General features: G+C 46.5%; 1 protein-coding gene across 20 annotated transcripts in view; it reads left to right on the forward strand.

The window, feature by feature from the left end:
- The window catches only part of neb (nebulin), a 347,384-nt gene that overhangs the window by 72,060 nt on the left and 259,140 nt on the right, over positions 1 to 16,184 (forward strand). For all 20 annotated transcript variants that reach the window (XM_085986921.1, XM_085986920.1, XM_085986925.1 and 17 more), the window contains one exon: positions 12,646 to 12,957. In XM_085986921.1, coding sequence (XP_085843047.1) covers positions 12,646 to 12,957 — 312 coding nt within the window. The remainder of the gene's footprint in view (positions 1 to 12,645; positions 12,958 to 16,184) is intronic.

Raw genomic sequence — 16,184 nt, forward strand, 5'->3', positions numbered from 1 at the left:
TGAATGTGGGTGAGCTCCTTGGGTCAGGGTAGATAAGCTGAATGTGGGTGAGCTCCTTGGGTCAGGGTAGATGAGCTGAATGTGGGTGAGCTCCTTGGGTCAGGGTAGATGAGCTGTATGTGGGTGAGCTCCTTGCGTCAGGGTAGATGAGCTGAATGTGGGTGAGCTCCTTGGGTCAGGGTAGATGGGCTGAATGTGGGTGAGCTCCTTGGGTCAGGGTAGATGAGCTGAATCTGGGTGAGCTCCTTGGGTCAGGGTGGATGGGCTGAATGTGGGTGAGCTCCTTGGGTCAGGGCAGATGGGCTGAATGTGGGTGAGCTCCTTGGGTCAGGGTAGATGGGCTGAATGTGGGTGAGCTCCTTGGGTCAGGGTAGATAAGCTGAATGTGGGTGAGCTCCTTGGGTCAGGGTAGATGGGCTGAATGTGGGTGAGCACCTTGGGTCAGGGTAGATGAGCTGAATGTGGGTGAGCTCCTTGGGTCAGGGTAGATGAGCTGAATGTGGGTGAACACCTTGGGTCAGGGTAGATGAGCTGAATGTGGGTGAGCTCCTTGGGTCAGGGTAGATGAGCTGTATGTGGGTGAGCTCCTTGGGTCAGGGTAGATGAGCTGAATGTGGGTGAGCTCCTTGGGTCAGGGTAGATGGGCTGAATGTGGGTGAGCTCCTTGGGTCAGGGTAGATGAGCTGAATCTGGGTGAGCTCCTTGGGTCAGGGTGGATGGGCTGAATGTGGGTGAGCTCCTTGGGTCAGGGTAGATGGGCTGAATGTGGGTGAGCTCCTTGGGTCAGGGTAGATGGGCTGAATGTGGGTGAGCTCCTTGGGTCAGGGTAGATAAGCTGAATGTGGGTGAGCTCCTTGGGTCAGGGTAGATGGGCTGAATGTGGGTGAGCTCCTTGGGTCAGGGTAGATGAGCTGAATGTGGGTGAACACCTTGGGTCAGGGTAGATGGGCTGAATGTGGGTGAGCTCCTTGGGTCAGGGTAGATGGGCTGTATGAGGTGTGACGTCACCACGAAGCACGTAAGTGATTGGTTGGGAGTATTTCTCTCTTTTTTAAAAAACTTTAACTGTGGTTTATAGTTTTTAAGGTCTCTGTGGTGTAGCAGGACAGTTTGTAAACCAGGGCCCTTAAATATATCATTTAAAAACATTAATAAATTTAATTAATTACATAGAATGGGAGAGCAGGTGATGTGTTTCTGCTGCAATATGTGGGAGCTGGTGGACACCATTGATGCTCACGGTGATCACATTTGCAGTAAATGTTGGCTGCTCGAGGAACCCCAGCTCCATGTTGATGAGCTGGAGTCCGAGCTTCAAATACTGCGACACATCAGGAAGGGGGAGAGTTACCTGGACTCTGTGTTCCAGGAAGTAGTCACACCAATTAGATTAACTAATTCAGATGTAGTCCGTGGTCAGGGACAGGAGGGTGTGACTATGAGTGAGGCAGGTACAGGGATCCAGGAGGTAGTGTTGGAGGATCCGCAGCCCTTGCTCTTGTCCAACAGGTTCGAGGCTCTTACTCCCTGTGGGGACCGGAACGGGGACTGCAGGGAGGATGAGCAACCTGGCCACAGCACCGTGGAACAGGGAGCCATTCAAGTGGGGGAGTAAAAAGAAATGTTGTAGTGGTAGGGGATAGTATCATTAGGGGGATAGATAGGGTTCTCTGCAGTCGAGAGCGAGAGTCCCGAAGGCTGTGCTGCCTGCCCGGTGCCAGGGTTAAGGACATCTCCTCTGGGCTGGAGAGAAACTTGGAGTGGGAGGGGGGGGATCCAGTTGTCGTGGTCCATGTTGGTACCAACGACATAGATAGGACAAGGAAGGGGGTTCTGCTGAGGGAGTTTGAGCAGCTAGGGGCCAAATTAAAAACCAGAACCACTAGGGTAATAATCTCTGGATTACTACCTGAGCCACGTGCAAATTTGGCTATGATAAATAAAATCAGAGAGTTAAATGCGTGGCTCAAAGACTAGTGTGGGAGAAATGGGTTTTGCTTCTTGGGACACTGGCACCAGTACTGGGACAGGAGAGAGCTGTTCTGTTGGGACGGGCTTCACTTGGCCAGTGCTGGGACTAGAATCCTGGCGAATCGAATAACTAGGGCTTTAGAGAGGGCTTTAAACTAATTAGTGGGGGGGAGGTTTCAAGAGAGCAAAAAATAAAAATGTCAGCGGAGAAGGCAATAGAGCAAGGTATCAGTGGGGGAACTAAAAACCAGAGCATGTCAGGAAGGGACAGAATGTATAAAGATAAAGGTAAAGTAGTAAAAGGGGTAAAAGCAGGAATAAATTGTCACAAAACATATTTAAAAGTTCTTTATCTGAATGCATGCAGCATTCGTAACAAAATAGACGAGTTGACGGTACAAATAACTACACATGGGTATGATCTGGTGGCCATTACAGAAACATGGCTGCAAGGTGACCATGACTGGGAACTAAACATCCAGGGGTATTTGACAATTAGGAAGGACAGACAGAAAGGAAAGGGAGGTGGGGTGGCTATGTTAATAAAGGATGGAATCACTGCATTAGTGAGAAATGATATTGGGTCAAAGGATCAGGATAGTGAAACAGTTTGGGTGGAGATAAGGAATAATAAGGGGAAAAAGTCACTAGTGGGCATAGTCTATAGGCCTCCTAACAGTTGCAACTCTGTTGGTCGGAGTATAAATCAGGAAATAGTTGGGGCTTGTAATAAAGGAACAGCTATAATCATGGGGGATTTTAACTTTCATATTGACTGGACAAATCAAATTGGGCAGGGCAGCCTTGAGGAAGAGTTCATAGAGTGCATTAGGGATGGGTTCCTTGAGCAGTATGTTACTGAACCAACCAGGGGGCAGGCAATCTTAGATCTGGTCCTATGTAATGAGACAGGATTAATAAAAAATGTCCTAGTAAAGTATCCCCTTGGAATGAGTGACTATAACATGGTTGAATTCCAAATTCAGTTGGAGGGTGAGAGAGTTGGATCTCAAACCAGCGTACTAAGCTTAAATAAAGGAGACTATGAAGGTGTATGAGAGCAGAGTTGACTAAAGTGGACTGGGAAAATAGATTAAAGTGTAAGACGGTACATGGGCAGTGGTGTACATTTAAGGAGATATTTCACAACTTTCAAGAAAAATATATTCCACTGAGGAAAAAGGGGCGTAAAAGAAAAGACAGCCATCCGTGGCTAAGTAAAGTAATAAAGGATAGTATCCGACTGAAAACAAGGGCATATAAAGTAGCCAAATCTAGTGGGAGGATAGAAGATTGGGAAGCATTTAAAAGCCAGCAAAGAATAGCTAAAAGATTAAGTAAGAAAGGGAAGATAGATTATGAAAGTAAACTAGCAAAAAATATAAAAACAGATAGCAAGAGTTTCTACAGTTATATAAAAAGAAAAAGGGTGGCTAAAGTGAATGTTGGTCCCTTAGAGGACGAGACCGGGAAATTAGTCGTGGGGAACATGGAGATGGCAAAAACGCTGAACAAATATTTTGTATCAGTCTTTACAGTAGAGGACATTAAAAATATCCCAACACTGGACAAACAGGGGGCTATAGGGGGGGAGGAGCTAAACATGATTAAAATTACTAAGGAGGTGGTACTCGGTAAGATAATGGGACTAAAGGCAGATAAATCCCCTGGACCTGATAGCTTACATCCTAGGGTCTTGAGAGAAGTAGCGGTAGGGATTGTGGATGCATTGGTGGTAATTTTCCAAAACTCCCTGGATTCAGGAAAGGTCCCAGCAGATTGGAAAACTGCTAATGTAATGCCCTTATTTAAAAAGGGAAGTAGACAAAAGGCTGGAAACTATAGACCAGCTAGCCTAACATCTGTGGTTGGTAAAATGTTGGAGTCCATTATTAAGGAAGCAGTAACAGGACATTTGGATAAGCATAATTTAATCGGACAGAGTCAGCATGGTTTTATGAAGGGGAAGTCATGTTTGACAAATTTGCTCGAATTCTTTGAAGACGTAACAAACAGGGTGGATAAAGGGGAACCAGTGGATGTGGTGTATTTGGACTTCCAAAAGGCATTTGACAAGGTGCCACACAAAAGATTACTGCACAAGATAAAAAATCACGGGATTGGGGGTAATATACTGGCATGGGTGGAAGATTGGCTATCTAACAGAAAACAGAGAGTTGGGATAAATGGTTCATTCTCGGGTTGGCAATCTCTGACTAGTGGTGTTCCGCAGGGGTCAGTGCTGGGACCCCAACTCTTTACAATCTATATTAACAATTTGGAGGAAGGGACCGAGTACAACATATCCAAGTTTGCTGACTATACAAAGATGTGAGGGAAAGCAGTGAGTGAGGAGGACATAAAAAACCTGCAAAAAGACATAGACAGGCTAAGTGAGTGGGCAGAAATTTGGCAGATGGAATATAATGTTGGAAAGTGTGAGGTTATGCACTTTGGCAGAAAAAAATCAAAGAGCAAGTTATTATCTAAATGGAGAGAAACTGCAAAGTGCGACAGTACAAAGGGATCTGGGGGTCCTGGTGCATGAAACACAGAAGGTTAGTATGCAGGTACAGCAGGTGATCAGGAAGGCCAATGGAATCTTGGCTTTTATTGCAAGGGGGATGGAGTATAAAAGCAGGGAAGTCTTGCTTCAGTTATACAGGGTACTGGTGAGGCCACACCTGGAATACTGCATGCAGTTTTGGTTTCCATATTTAAGAAAAGATATACTTGCTCTCGAGGCAGTACAGAGAAGGTTCACTCGGTTGATTCTGGAGATGAGGGGGTTGACTTATGAGGAAAGATTGTGTAGGTTGGGCCTCTACTCATTAGAATTCAGAAGAATGAGAGGTGATCTTATCGAAACATATAAGATTGTGAGGGGGCTTGATCGGGTGGATGCGGGGAGGATGTTTCCACTGATGGGTGAGACTAGAACTAGGGGGCATAATCATAGAATAAGGGGCTGCCCTTTCAAAACTGAGATGAGGAGAAACTTCTTCACTCAGAGGGTAGTAAATCTATGGAGTTTGCTACCTCAGAGAGCTGTGGAAGCTGCGACATTAAATAAATTTAAAACGGAGATAGACAGTTTCCTAGCTGATAAGGGAATTAGGGGTTACGGGGAGCGGGCAGGGAAGTGGACGTGAGTCTAGATTCGGATCAGCCATGATCCTATTGAATGGCGGAGCAGGCCTGAGGGGCCGTATGGCCTACTCCTGCTCCTACTTCTTATGTTCTTATGTTCTTATGTGGGTGAGCTCCTTGGGTCAGGGTAGATGGGCTGAATGTGGGTGAGCTCCTTGGGTCAGGGTAGATGGGCTGAATGTGAGTGAGCTCCTTGGGTCAGGGTAGATGGGCTGAATGTGGGTGAGCACCTTGGGTCAGGGTAGATGAGCTGATGTGGGTGAGCTCCTTGGGTCAGGGTAGATGGGCTGAATGTGGGTGAGCTCCTTGGGTCAGGGTAGATGGGCTGAATGTGGGTGAGCTCCTTGGGTCAGGGTAGATGAGCTGAATGTGGGTGAGCTCCTTGGGTCAGGGTAGATGGGCTGAATGTGGGTGAGCTCCTTGGGTCAGGGTAGATGGGCTGAATGTGGGTGAGCTCCTTGGGTCAGGGTAGATGAGCTGAATGTGGGTGAGCACCTTGGGTCAGAGTAGATGGGCTGAATGTGGGTGAGCTCCTTGGGTCAGGGTAGATGGGCTGAATGTGGGTGAGCTCCTTGGGTCAGGGTAGATGAGCTGAATGTGGGTGAGCACCTTGGGTCAGGGTAGATGGGCTGAATGTGGGTGAGCACCTTGGGTCAGAGTAGATGGGCTGAATGTGGGTGAGCTCCTTGGGTCAGGGTGGATGAGCTGATGTGAGTGAGCTCTTTGGGTCAGGGTAGATGAGCTGAATGTGGGTGAGCACCTTGGGTCAGAGTAGATGGGCTGAATGTGGGTGAGCTCCTTGGAAGTAGCGACCACAATTCAATATAGTTTAGGATCCGACTAGAAAGGGAAAAAACTGGTGCAAAAACTAAAACAGCAGATTGCATTCAGGCTGATTTTAGAAACATGATGAGCCAGCCAGCCGAGGTGAGGTGAGGAGTGTCGGCTCACAGGAGTGTAGAACAACAGTGGGGTTTTTTTTTTACAATTATATCCATAGGCCAGTTAGATTAATGCCTGTGATAGGGAAAATTTTAGGGGGCGGTAAATTTTGAAAGCTTGGAAACTTAGCGCCAGGCGCTAATAATTCCCAGCTTTAAAAAAATTGGGTTTTAGCTCCAGGAAGGAAGTAGAGCGCTAAATCAAGCCCTCCACTTCCTTCCTGGGGCGCTAAAGGACGCAGGCGGGTGACAGTGGTGCAGCGCTGCACAATGTCCCGTGCAGCGCTGCTGCGATCCGAGGTTCCTTCCCTCCCTTAAAGGGAAGGGCCATCGCTGCAGGCTGTGCATTGGGACCCGATGGCAACCGCGATCCAGCTCGATCAGCCCCAAGCACTCCAGCAGAGTGCTGGACTGATCGATCGCGGCCCAGAAGCAAAAAAAAATTGAACAAAAACATTTCCGAAATTTAGGTGCTTAACTCGGCAACCTCCCCTTTAACTTTCGCCCCCGAAGCGATCAACGCCTCCTGCAGCTGTCGGTGTCATCGCCAGGTGATGCTGCAGGGGGCGGAACTGAAGTTCTTGTCTGGGACGCTACTGGGACGATGCGCACGGCAATGGTGTCATGAGCTCCGGGCAAAGGAGGTCGAGGTGCAAAGTCTTACCGCCACAGCAAACCTCTCACCGAAGTTCGCAGGAGTTATTCCTCTCGCCGTGCCCGGGCAGTAAGTCGTTAGCGCTCCATTATCTCCCTCCCCTGGGGGCGCTAACGGGAGGCGCTAACCCATCGAATTTCTCCCCGTTAGAGTCTCTAGTCATGAATGAAATAATGATGTAACTAAATAAAGAGCAGCTAGTTAGAAATAGCAGCATGGATTTCAAAAAGGACAATGGCGCTGGACAAACCTCATAGAATTATTTGAAGAGGTGACAGAGATGGCAGATGGGGAAATGCAGTGGATGTAGTGTACATGGACTTTAGGAAAGCCTTTGACAAGGCACCACATGAAAAATTACTAGAAAAGTTTAAGCGGTATGGTATTATGGAAAAGATAGAATAGTCGATTAAAAATTGGTTAGAAGGAAAAAAACAGAAAGTAGGAATTAAGGGTAGTTTCTCAGAGTGGTGGGAAGTGGATAGTGGTGTCCTACAGGGTTCAGTTCTGGGGCTACTTCTGTTCAGTCTGTATATGAATGATTTGGATCTAGGTCTAGAGGGAGCGGGGTCACATTTGAAGATGATACCAAAATAGGAGGTACAGTTAATTCTTTAGAAGAACAATGGAAACTGCAAAGCGATATTGATTAGATGGCGGAATGGGTTAAAAAGATTAAATTAAATGTCACTTTGGTAAAAAAAATTAGCAGCAGTAATTATACTCTGAATGGAAGTTGACTCCATGTGAAGAGGGATTTGGGAATATAGGTTCACAGGACATTAAAGGCAGCACCTCAGACTGATGAGGTTGTAAAGAAAACCTAATGAAATTCTAGGTCTTATCATAAGAGGTATAGAATATCAAAACCAAGAGGATAGTGACAAGCCTATAAAAAAAACCTTAATAAGATCTCAGTTAGAGTATTGTGCACTGTATTGGGCTTCACACTGTCGGAGGAATATTGAAGCTTTAGGGCGGCTATAATGCAGATTCAGTGGGATGTTGCCTGGTACGAGCAAAGACAAATATGAAGAAGATCATGAAAAATTGGGGCTTTTATTTAGAACAGCACAGGGTATGTGGTGATATGAAAGAAGTATTTAAAATTATGAAAGAAACACAGAAACATAGAAGATAGGAGCAGGAGTAGGCCATTCGGCCCCTCAAGCCTGCTCCGCCATTCAATGAGATCATGGCTGATCATCCAAATTCAGTACCCGGTCCCTGCTTTCTCCCCATACTCCTTGATCCCTTTAGCCTTGAGAAATATATCCAACTCCTTCTTGAATATATTTAATGAATTGGCCTCTACTGCCTTCTGTGGCAGAGAATTCCACAGGTTCACCACTCTCTGGGTGAAGAAATTCCTCCTCATCTCTGTCCTAAATGGCTTACCCCTTATCCTTAGACTGTGACCCCTGGTTCTGGACTCCCCGACCATTGGGAACATCCTTCCAGCATCCAGTCTGTCCAGCCCTGTTAGGATTTTATAAGTTTCGATGAGATCCCCTCTCATTCTTCTAAACTCCAGCGAGTACAAGCCCAATCGACACAATCTCTCCTCATACGTCATTCCTGCCATCCCAGGTATCAGCCTGGTGAATCTTCGCTGCACTCCTTCCATGGCAAGAATATCCTTCCTCAGATAAGGCGACCAAAACTGCACACAATACTCAAGAAAGGATGGTACAGGGTAGATAACATCAGACAACTTCCAGTAGTTGAGGAATCCAGAAGGGCCACAGAGGTGAGATTAAATGTAAGAGATTTAGAACAGAAAGCAAGAGAAACTTCTTTACAGAGAGTTGTGGAATTCACCCTTAGTGTTGAGGCAGTAACTATGTCAATATTCAAGATTTGATTGGATAGCTGGATGAAGAAAATGGGGTAAACACCAACACGGACTGATTTTTTTTGCCTACACCAATATGGCGGGTGGCACACAGCAACAACAACAACAACAATTTGCATTTATATTGCGCCTTTCACATAGTAACATGTCCCAAGGCGCTTCACAGGAGCGTTATCAAACAAAATTTGACACAGAGCCACATAAGGAGATATTGGTCTTAGAGGTAGGTTTTAAGGAGCGTCTTAGAGAAGGAGAGAGGCAGAGAGGTTTAGGGAGGGAATTTCAGAGCTCACGACTTAGGTAGTTGAAAGCACGTCCATCAATGGGGGAGCAATTAAAATCGGGGACACGCAAGAGGCCAGAATTGGAGGAGCACAGAGATCCCGAAGGGTTGTAGGGCTGGAGGAGGTTACAGAGATAGGCAGAGGCGAGGCCATGGAGGGTTTTGAAAATAATAATGATAATTTTAAAATTGAGGCATTGCTGGACTGGGAGCCAATGTAGGTCAGCGAGCACTGGGGTGATGGGTGAACGGGACTCGATGAGAGTTAGGACACAGACAGCATAGTTTTGGAAGGGCTCAAGTTTATGTAGGGTGAAAGATGGGAGGCCAGAGAATTGGAATAGTCAAGTCTAGAGATAACAAAGGCATGGATGAGGATTTCAGCAGCAGATGAGCTGAGGCAGGGGCGGAGTCGAGCGATGGAAGTCGGCGGTCTTGGTGATGGAGCGGATATGTGGTCGAAAGCTAATCTTGGGGTCAAATATGACACCAAGGTTGCGAACGGTCTGGTTCAGCCTCAGACAGTTGCATTGAGAGGGATGGAGTCAGTGGCTAGGCATCGGAGTTTGTGGCGGAGACCAAAGACAATGGCTTTGTTCTTCCCAATATTTAGATGGAGGAAATTTCTGCTCATCCATTATTGGATGTCGGACAAGCTGTGTGACAAATCAGAGACAGTGGAGGGGTCGAGAGAGGTGGTGGTGAAGTAGAGCTAGGTGTGGCACCTGACGTTGTATTTTCAGATGATGTCGCCGAGGGGCAGCATGTAGATGAGAAATAGGAGGGGGCCAAGGATAGATCCTTGGGGACACCATTGGTAATGGTACGAGAGTGGGAATAGAAGCCATTGCAGATGATTCTCTGGCTATGACTGGATAGGTAAGAATAGAACTAGGCGAGTGAAGTCCCACCCAGCTGGATGACGGAAGAGAGGCGGATGGTGTGGAGGAGGATGGAGTGGTCAACTGTGTCAAAGGCTGCAGCCAGATCGAGAAGGACGAGGAGGGATAGTTTACCACAGTCACAGTCACATAGGATGTCATTTGTGGCTTTGATAAGGGCTGTTTCGGTACTGTGGTGGGGCGGAAACCTGATTGGAGGAATTCAAACGTGGAATTGTGGGGAAAATGGGCATGGATTTGGGAAGCGACAACACGTTCAAGGACTTTGGAGAGGAAAGGGAGGTTAGAGATATGGGGGGCTAAATTCGGTTGATTTGCGCCTCCCATTAGTGCCCTAAGAGGGTGCTAACGGGGCGCAAATCAACTAGCGCCAGCGCCCCGCTCATGTCCTGGCTGTAATATTGGGTGGCACCCCCCAACTTACCACCAGACACTATGTCCGCCGGGGTCAGGGGGGCCTACCTGCGGCCGGGGTGGCGCTAGTTAAAGGGGAGGTGGCGGGCAGCCATTTTTGTTGCTGGCCGCCTGCCAGCACCTGCCCCCCGTTGGTGTCCCCGGCCTCCGTGAAGCCCCCCCCCCGCGGGGTGCCGGCTGCTCGTTTGCCGGCACTTCCGATCCCTGGCGGCCCAGCTGGGAGCTGGGACGTGCTGCGCCAGGCCCCTCCCCTTTAAGAAGGGGAGGAAGGCCTGCAGTACCGCAGCACATAGCGCCGCGGTTTTGGCTCACAGTGCCCCAAGAGGAGCGCGGGGTGCTTCCAGTAGCGCCCCTCCTCCCTCTCGGGGCGCTACCTGGGAAAATCGGCCATGGGGGCGCTAACTATTTTGGGGCGCTAAAATTAGTGCCCCAGCGAAGGTAACACCCCACAAGGACAGAGGGGTCAAAGGTGGGTTTTTTTAGGAGAAGGGTGATGACGGCAGATTTGAAGGGGAAAGGGACAGTACCTGAGGAGAGGGAACTATTAACACTATCAGCTAACATGAGGCCAGGTAGGGAAGTTGGGTGGTCAGCTGTTTGGTGGGAATAATGTCGAGGGGGCAGGAGGTGTGTCTCACGGACAAGTTGAGCTCGAAGAGGGCATGAGGGGAGATCGGAGAGAAACTAGAGAAAGATGCAAGCTCAGGGCTAGGGCAGGAGGGAACCTTGGGGGAAGTTTGGCCCAGTGGGCATGGGGAAGGGAGGGAAGCGGCAGAGGCAGCTGAATGGATGGTCTCAATCTTAGTGACAAGGAAGGGAGGGAACTCCTCGCACTTGTTGTTGAAGGTGAGAGTGGAGGAAGCAGGGGAGAGGGGTTTAAGAAAATGGTTTGCAGTGGAAAAGAGAAGCCAGGGGTTGTCTTTGCATTCCAGAATGATTCTGGAATAGTGAGCAGTTTTGGCGGAGGAGAGCAGGACCCGATAGTGCTTTTTGTGGACCAGCCAGATGTGGCGATGAATGGCTAAACCAGTTGTCCACCATAAACGTTCAAGTCTGCATTCTTTGGACTTAAGGGAATGGAGATAAAGGCTGTACCAGAGGGAACTACCAGGGTGAGAGTAATGGTTTTATGGGGATAAGGGCATCAAAGGTAGAGATGAGGGTGTACCTGAGCAGATTGGTAGCTGCAGAAATGTTGTGGTGAATGGAGGGCCAAAGGCTAGACAGATGGGACTTCAAAAGTGCAGTTCTAAGTGACTTGGGGGAGAATTTTTTCCAGGGGCAGACACAGAAGGAAGTGGGGCTTGTAGGGGGAAGGGGAATGTAGGTGGAGAGCGATACAAGGAAGTTATCAGAGATGGTTTTATCTGTGATTGGTGTTGAGTCTGAGTGTTCCAGATATGCTTAATATAAATCACTGGACACAGACAACAAGAATAACTAAAACAGGTCTTTACTAATCGAAGGTCAGGGCTGAACTGCTTAGCAAATTACTACACAGAGTTTATATACCGGTGTGGTCACCACCGGTACTACAATATACAGTAGCCAAGAGAAAGTAGTTCATCTCTTAAGGTAGTCTCTTAAGGTGGTACAGGTTACATACACAACAATTGGCATGATGGGAGTAGCGAGGACACGTGAGATGGCGAGGCTGAGGGGTTGACCTCGAACAAAGGTAGGGGAGTTTATATGGAGGGAGGGAGTAAGGGAGTATAGGATGGCAGTGAACTCAGAAGAGAGAGAGCATGATGAGTTGTGATGGAGATTGAAATCACCGAAGATGAGAAGTCGTTCGGTGCAGAGACTGAGGGAGGAAAGCACTGAAGATATCTTGGTGAGAAACTTGGCATGGTACTTGTGTGGGTGGTAGAGAATGAGAATTTTAAATGGAGACGAAAAGGGTTGAACAAGGTGAGATGCTCAAAGGAGGGGAAGGTGCCAGAGGAGTAGGGGGACAGGCCCAGGTGTGATTTGGTGATAAGAGCCACACAAATGCCGAGAGAGGGAGTATAGCCTGGGACGGCGGCAGGAGAGTAGGAATAAGCATGCACTTCAGACTTGTAATCAGCATGCATTTCCTGCTCGCCATATTGGAGGCTTCGGTGCCTGTTTAGTGCCTGAAAAACAGGCGCGTGCCATCCAAGTTCTAGGTCTTAGTCCAAGCACTGCTTGATATGGAAATACTTGATAATGTCTCTGGGTAATACAAATAGAAACTTTTACCATTTCTTGCACTGAGATCCCTTACCTTGACAATCACAATAATAAAACCATACCAACTCCCACTGTCTCCTTAAAAGAAAATGAACTGACAATTGTTTGAGATCTACAAAATGTGAGTGTGTATGAAATCAAAACTTAAATGAACTGTGAAATCTGAATTATTATAGTATCAGATTTCTAAAAGGAAACCCTAATGAATGAACCTGAAAGCTCAAGTTTGTCTCTAAATCCATTCTTATTGGTTCCAGTACAAATACAAAGAGGCCCATCAAAAGGAAAAGGGCAAACAAGTTGGCTTCCGCAGCCTGCAAGACGACCCTAAGCTGGTCCATTACATGCACGTAGCCAAGATTCAGTCTGACCGTGAATACAAAAAAGACTACGAAAAGAGCAAGACCAAGTATCACACACCGGTGGACATGTTCAATATTACTGCTGCCAAGAAGTCCCAGGAAGTGGCCAGCAACCGCAACTACAAGCATCTGATCCACAACTACACCTACCTGCCAGATGCCATGAGCGTGGCGCTGTCCAAGAACATGATGAAGATACAGAGCGACGTAAGTCACAACGTTAAATGAGAAATATGATTTCTTGCTTTCCCTCTGTGGGGCGCACAGCAGCCTTGAACTTCCAACCAGAACAGCCATTCTTCAGTGCGACAGCTTGGCTCAGCTAGTAGCACTTGTGCCTCTGGGTAGATGTTCAAAGCCCATTCCAAGAGCTTGAGCTCATAATCTGACCTGCCATTCCATGAGGCATGCTTCATTGTCAGAGCTCTTGCCGTTCAGATGAAATTTCAAACCAACAGCTGCTTGTTTGGGGATTTAGGTGGATGTTAAAGATCCGTTGACATGATTTGAAGAAAAGCAAGGAGTTAATTAGACTTGATTCACAGATATTGGATGACCCACGGCAATCATTATGTCCCAAAAAACAAACCACCAAGAGGCATCCTCTTTATATTCCATTTTATCTTTCATGTAATTGGTATAAGGGAAAATTACTGACAGGAATATTTTAATTCAAATAATCCGATGAAGCAATCAAAATTCCACGATGAGCCATTCCACACCTGAACAAGTCAATGGCCCTAAAATAACACTGTGGGAAAGTACCATACGAATGCTAAATTCCTCTCTTTGCTATTTTAGCAATGGTGTTAAGCCATTTATTTTAAACATCTCCAAAAAAAAAGCAAAGAATTTCAGACGAACACATTAAATTGGTGTCCCACGGTATAATTTTAAAGCCAAAGATACTGAAATTCAGTAGTCAAGATGGCACACAATATAGGAGCCTGTTTCTAAATGTGTAAGAACTAAATCAAGACAATCTGGAATCCGACAATTGGAATGGGTCTGACTATGCCTGGAAACTATCTGTAGACTCTGGGATCCACTTGGATCCTGGGTCTACAACAACACAAGTTAAAAGTATCAAACTATATCTCAGGTCTGTAAAGACTCTGGAGAAAATGTCATGCCTGAGTCCCAATTATTCCATGCCCTTTCCTGCTGACATACATTCCATGTTTTTTTTTCTCAGGGTAGGAAAGAAAGGGCAGGAAAAGGGATAAGATCCAAAAAAAAAGTCCTGCTGACCTGGGATGTAACATAGGAACAGGAGTCGGCCTTTTAGTCCCTCGAGCCTGTTCCGCCATTCAATGAGATCATGGCTGATCTGCGACCTAGCTTCCTATACTCACCTTTGGCACATATCCCTTAACACCTTTGGTTAACAAAAATCTATCAACCTCAGATTTAAAATTAATAACTGCTGTTTGCAGAAGAGAGTTCCAAACTACCACCCTTTGTGTGTAGAAGTGTTTCCTAATTTCACTCCTGAAAGGCCTGGCTCTAACATTTAGGCTATTTCCCCTAGTCCGAGATTCCCCAACCAGCGGAAATAGTCTCTCTCTCTCTCTACCCTATCAGTTCCCCTTAATATCCTGAAAACTTTGACCAAATCACCCCTTAACCTTCTAAATTCCAGGGAATACAACCCTAGTTTGTGCAATCTCTCATAATTTAATCCTTGGATTCCAGGTATCATTCTGGTAAATTTACGCTGCACTCCCTCCAAAGCCAATGGCCCAGAAATTTGGGTCTCCCCGGGTGAGTACGCACGGGGTACTCACGCGTGGGCCCGATGGAAGTGTCGGTTTTCTGCATGCGCTGCGCATGCGCGGGAAACCGGCACTTCCGTTCCTCTGAACGAAGGGGTTCAGAGGTCGAACGCATGTGCGGGGGAGGCTGCGCGTGCGCATCAAACTTAGATTTTTTTTTACAGATTTTCCCATGAGGGTAAGCCTGCAGAATTTAGAAATATAAAAAGCAGGCGTAATTAATTAAATAAATTAATTAAAATTAAAACATTTTTTCCACAGGTTTATTATTTTTAAATACTTTAAAGCAAGGTAAGTTTATTTTTAGCCCCGTTAGAATATAAAACTATTTTTTTCAAAAATTTAAATTATTATTTAAAATAGTTATTTCATGTAATTTATAGTTTATTTAAAAAATGTGATGTTTTTTAAAAATTTATTTGAAGGTTTAGTGCTATTTTGGGGCCGTAGTATTTATAAGTCTTGACAGCACTTCCTGTCAGACTTATGAATGGAGCATTCCCTGCTCCGATTGGCTGCCCATGGCCCACGTGATCCCAGGGGACGCATCAAACTAACTGCGCCCCTGGGATACGCAAGCACTGCGCGCCGGCAGCTGGACCAGGCCCCGGATCGGAATTCCACGGGGCCCTACAGCTCAACGGCCGGCGCGCAAGGTAAGTGCAGGTCGGGGGCTTACACCCGCGGGAAGCCCCCAACCCGAATTTCTGGGCCAATATGTCCTTCCTATGGTGTGGTGTCCAGAACTGAACACAATACTCCAGGTGTGGTCGAACCAGGACTTTGTACAGCTGCAGCATAACTTCTACCCCCTTATATTCTAATCCTCTAGATATAAAGGCCAGCATTCCATTAACCTTTTTGATTATTTTCTCTACCTGTCCATGACATTTTAACGATCTATGTACATGGACTCCTAAGCCTCTTTGGACCTTCACTGTTTCTAGCTTTTCACCATTTAGAAAATACTCTGATCTATCCTTTTTAGGTCTAAAGTTGATGATCTCACACTTGCCGATGTTGAAATCCATTTGCAACAGTTTTGCCCATTCACTCAATCTATTAATATCTCTTTGTAATTTTATGCTTCCATCTACACTGCCTACAATGCCGCCTATATTTGGCAAATTTGGATATGCGGCTCTCTAAGTCGTTAATAAATATGGTGACTAGTTGAGGCCCCAACACAGATCCCTATGGGACACCACTCGTCACATCCTGCCAATTAGAGTACCTGCCCATTATCCCTACTCTCTGTCTCCTGCCGCTCAGTCAATTTCCCAACCAGGTTAATAATTTGCCTTCAATTCCATGAGCTTCAACTTTAGCTAAAAGTCTCTTATGAGGGACTTTATCGAATGTAAATGTAATCTTCTCTGATTGGGTCAATTTTCACATTATCTGGAACCATATAGAACCTACTGACACATCTGCCCAGCACTCCATAACTGGGACACATTGTGACTTCCTGCCTCTAGTAGAAATTTTCTGTTTAAACATTACTAATTTGACAGTGTTCAATAGAGATTCCAGGAGCAGTCTGGTTGCCTTCTCCCCCCTAGTAACTTACATCCCCAGAATGTCTGTGTCCACAATATCAGGTCCCCATGTGACAATAAAATCAATGTTCATTCAAGGTGAGGGAGTATTTGATCAGCA

The sequence above is a fragment of the Somniosus microcephalus genome, chromosome 4 (assembly GCF_052327205.1).
Source record: "Somniosus microcephalus isolate GS21.2 chromosome 4, FLI_Smic_1.0, whole genome shotgun sequence".
In the NCBI taxonomy this organism is placed as follows: domain Eukaryota; kingdom Metazoa; phylum Chordata; class Chondrichthyes; order Squaliformes; family Somniosidae; genus Somniosus; species Somniosus microcephalus.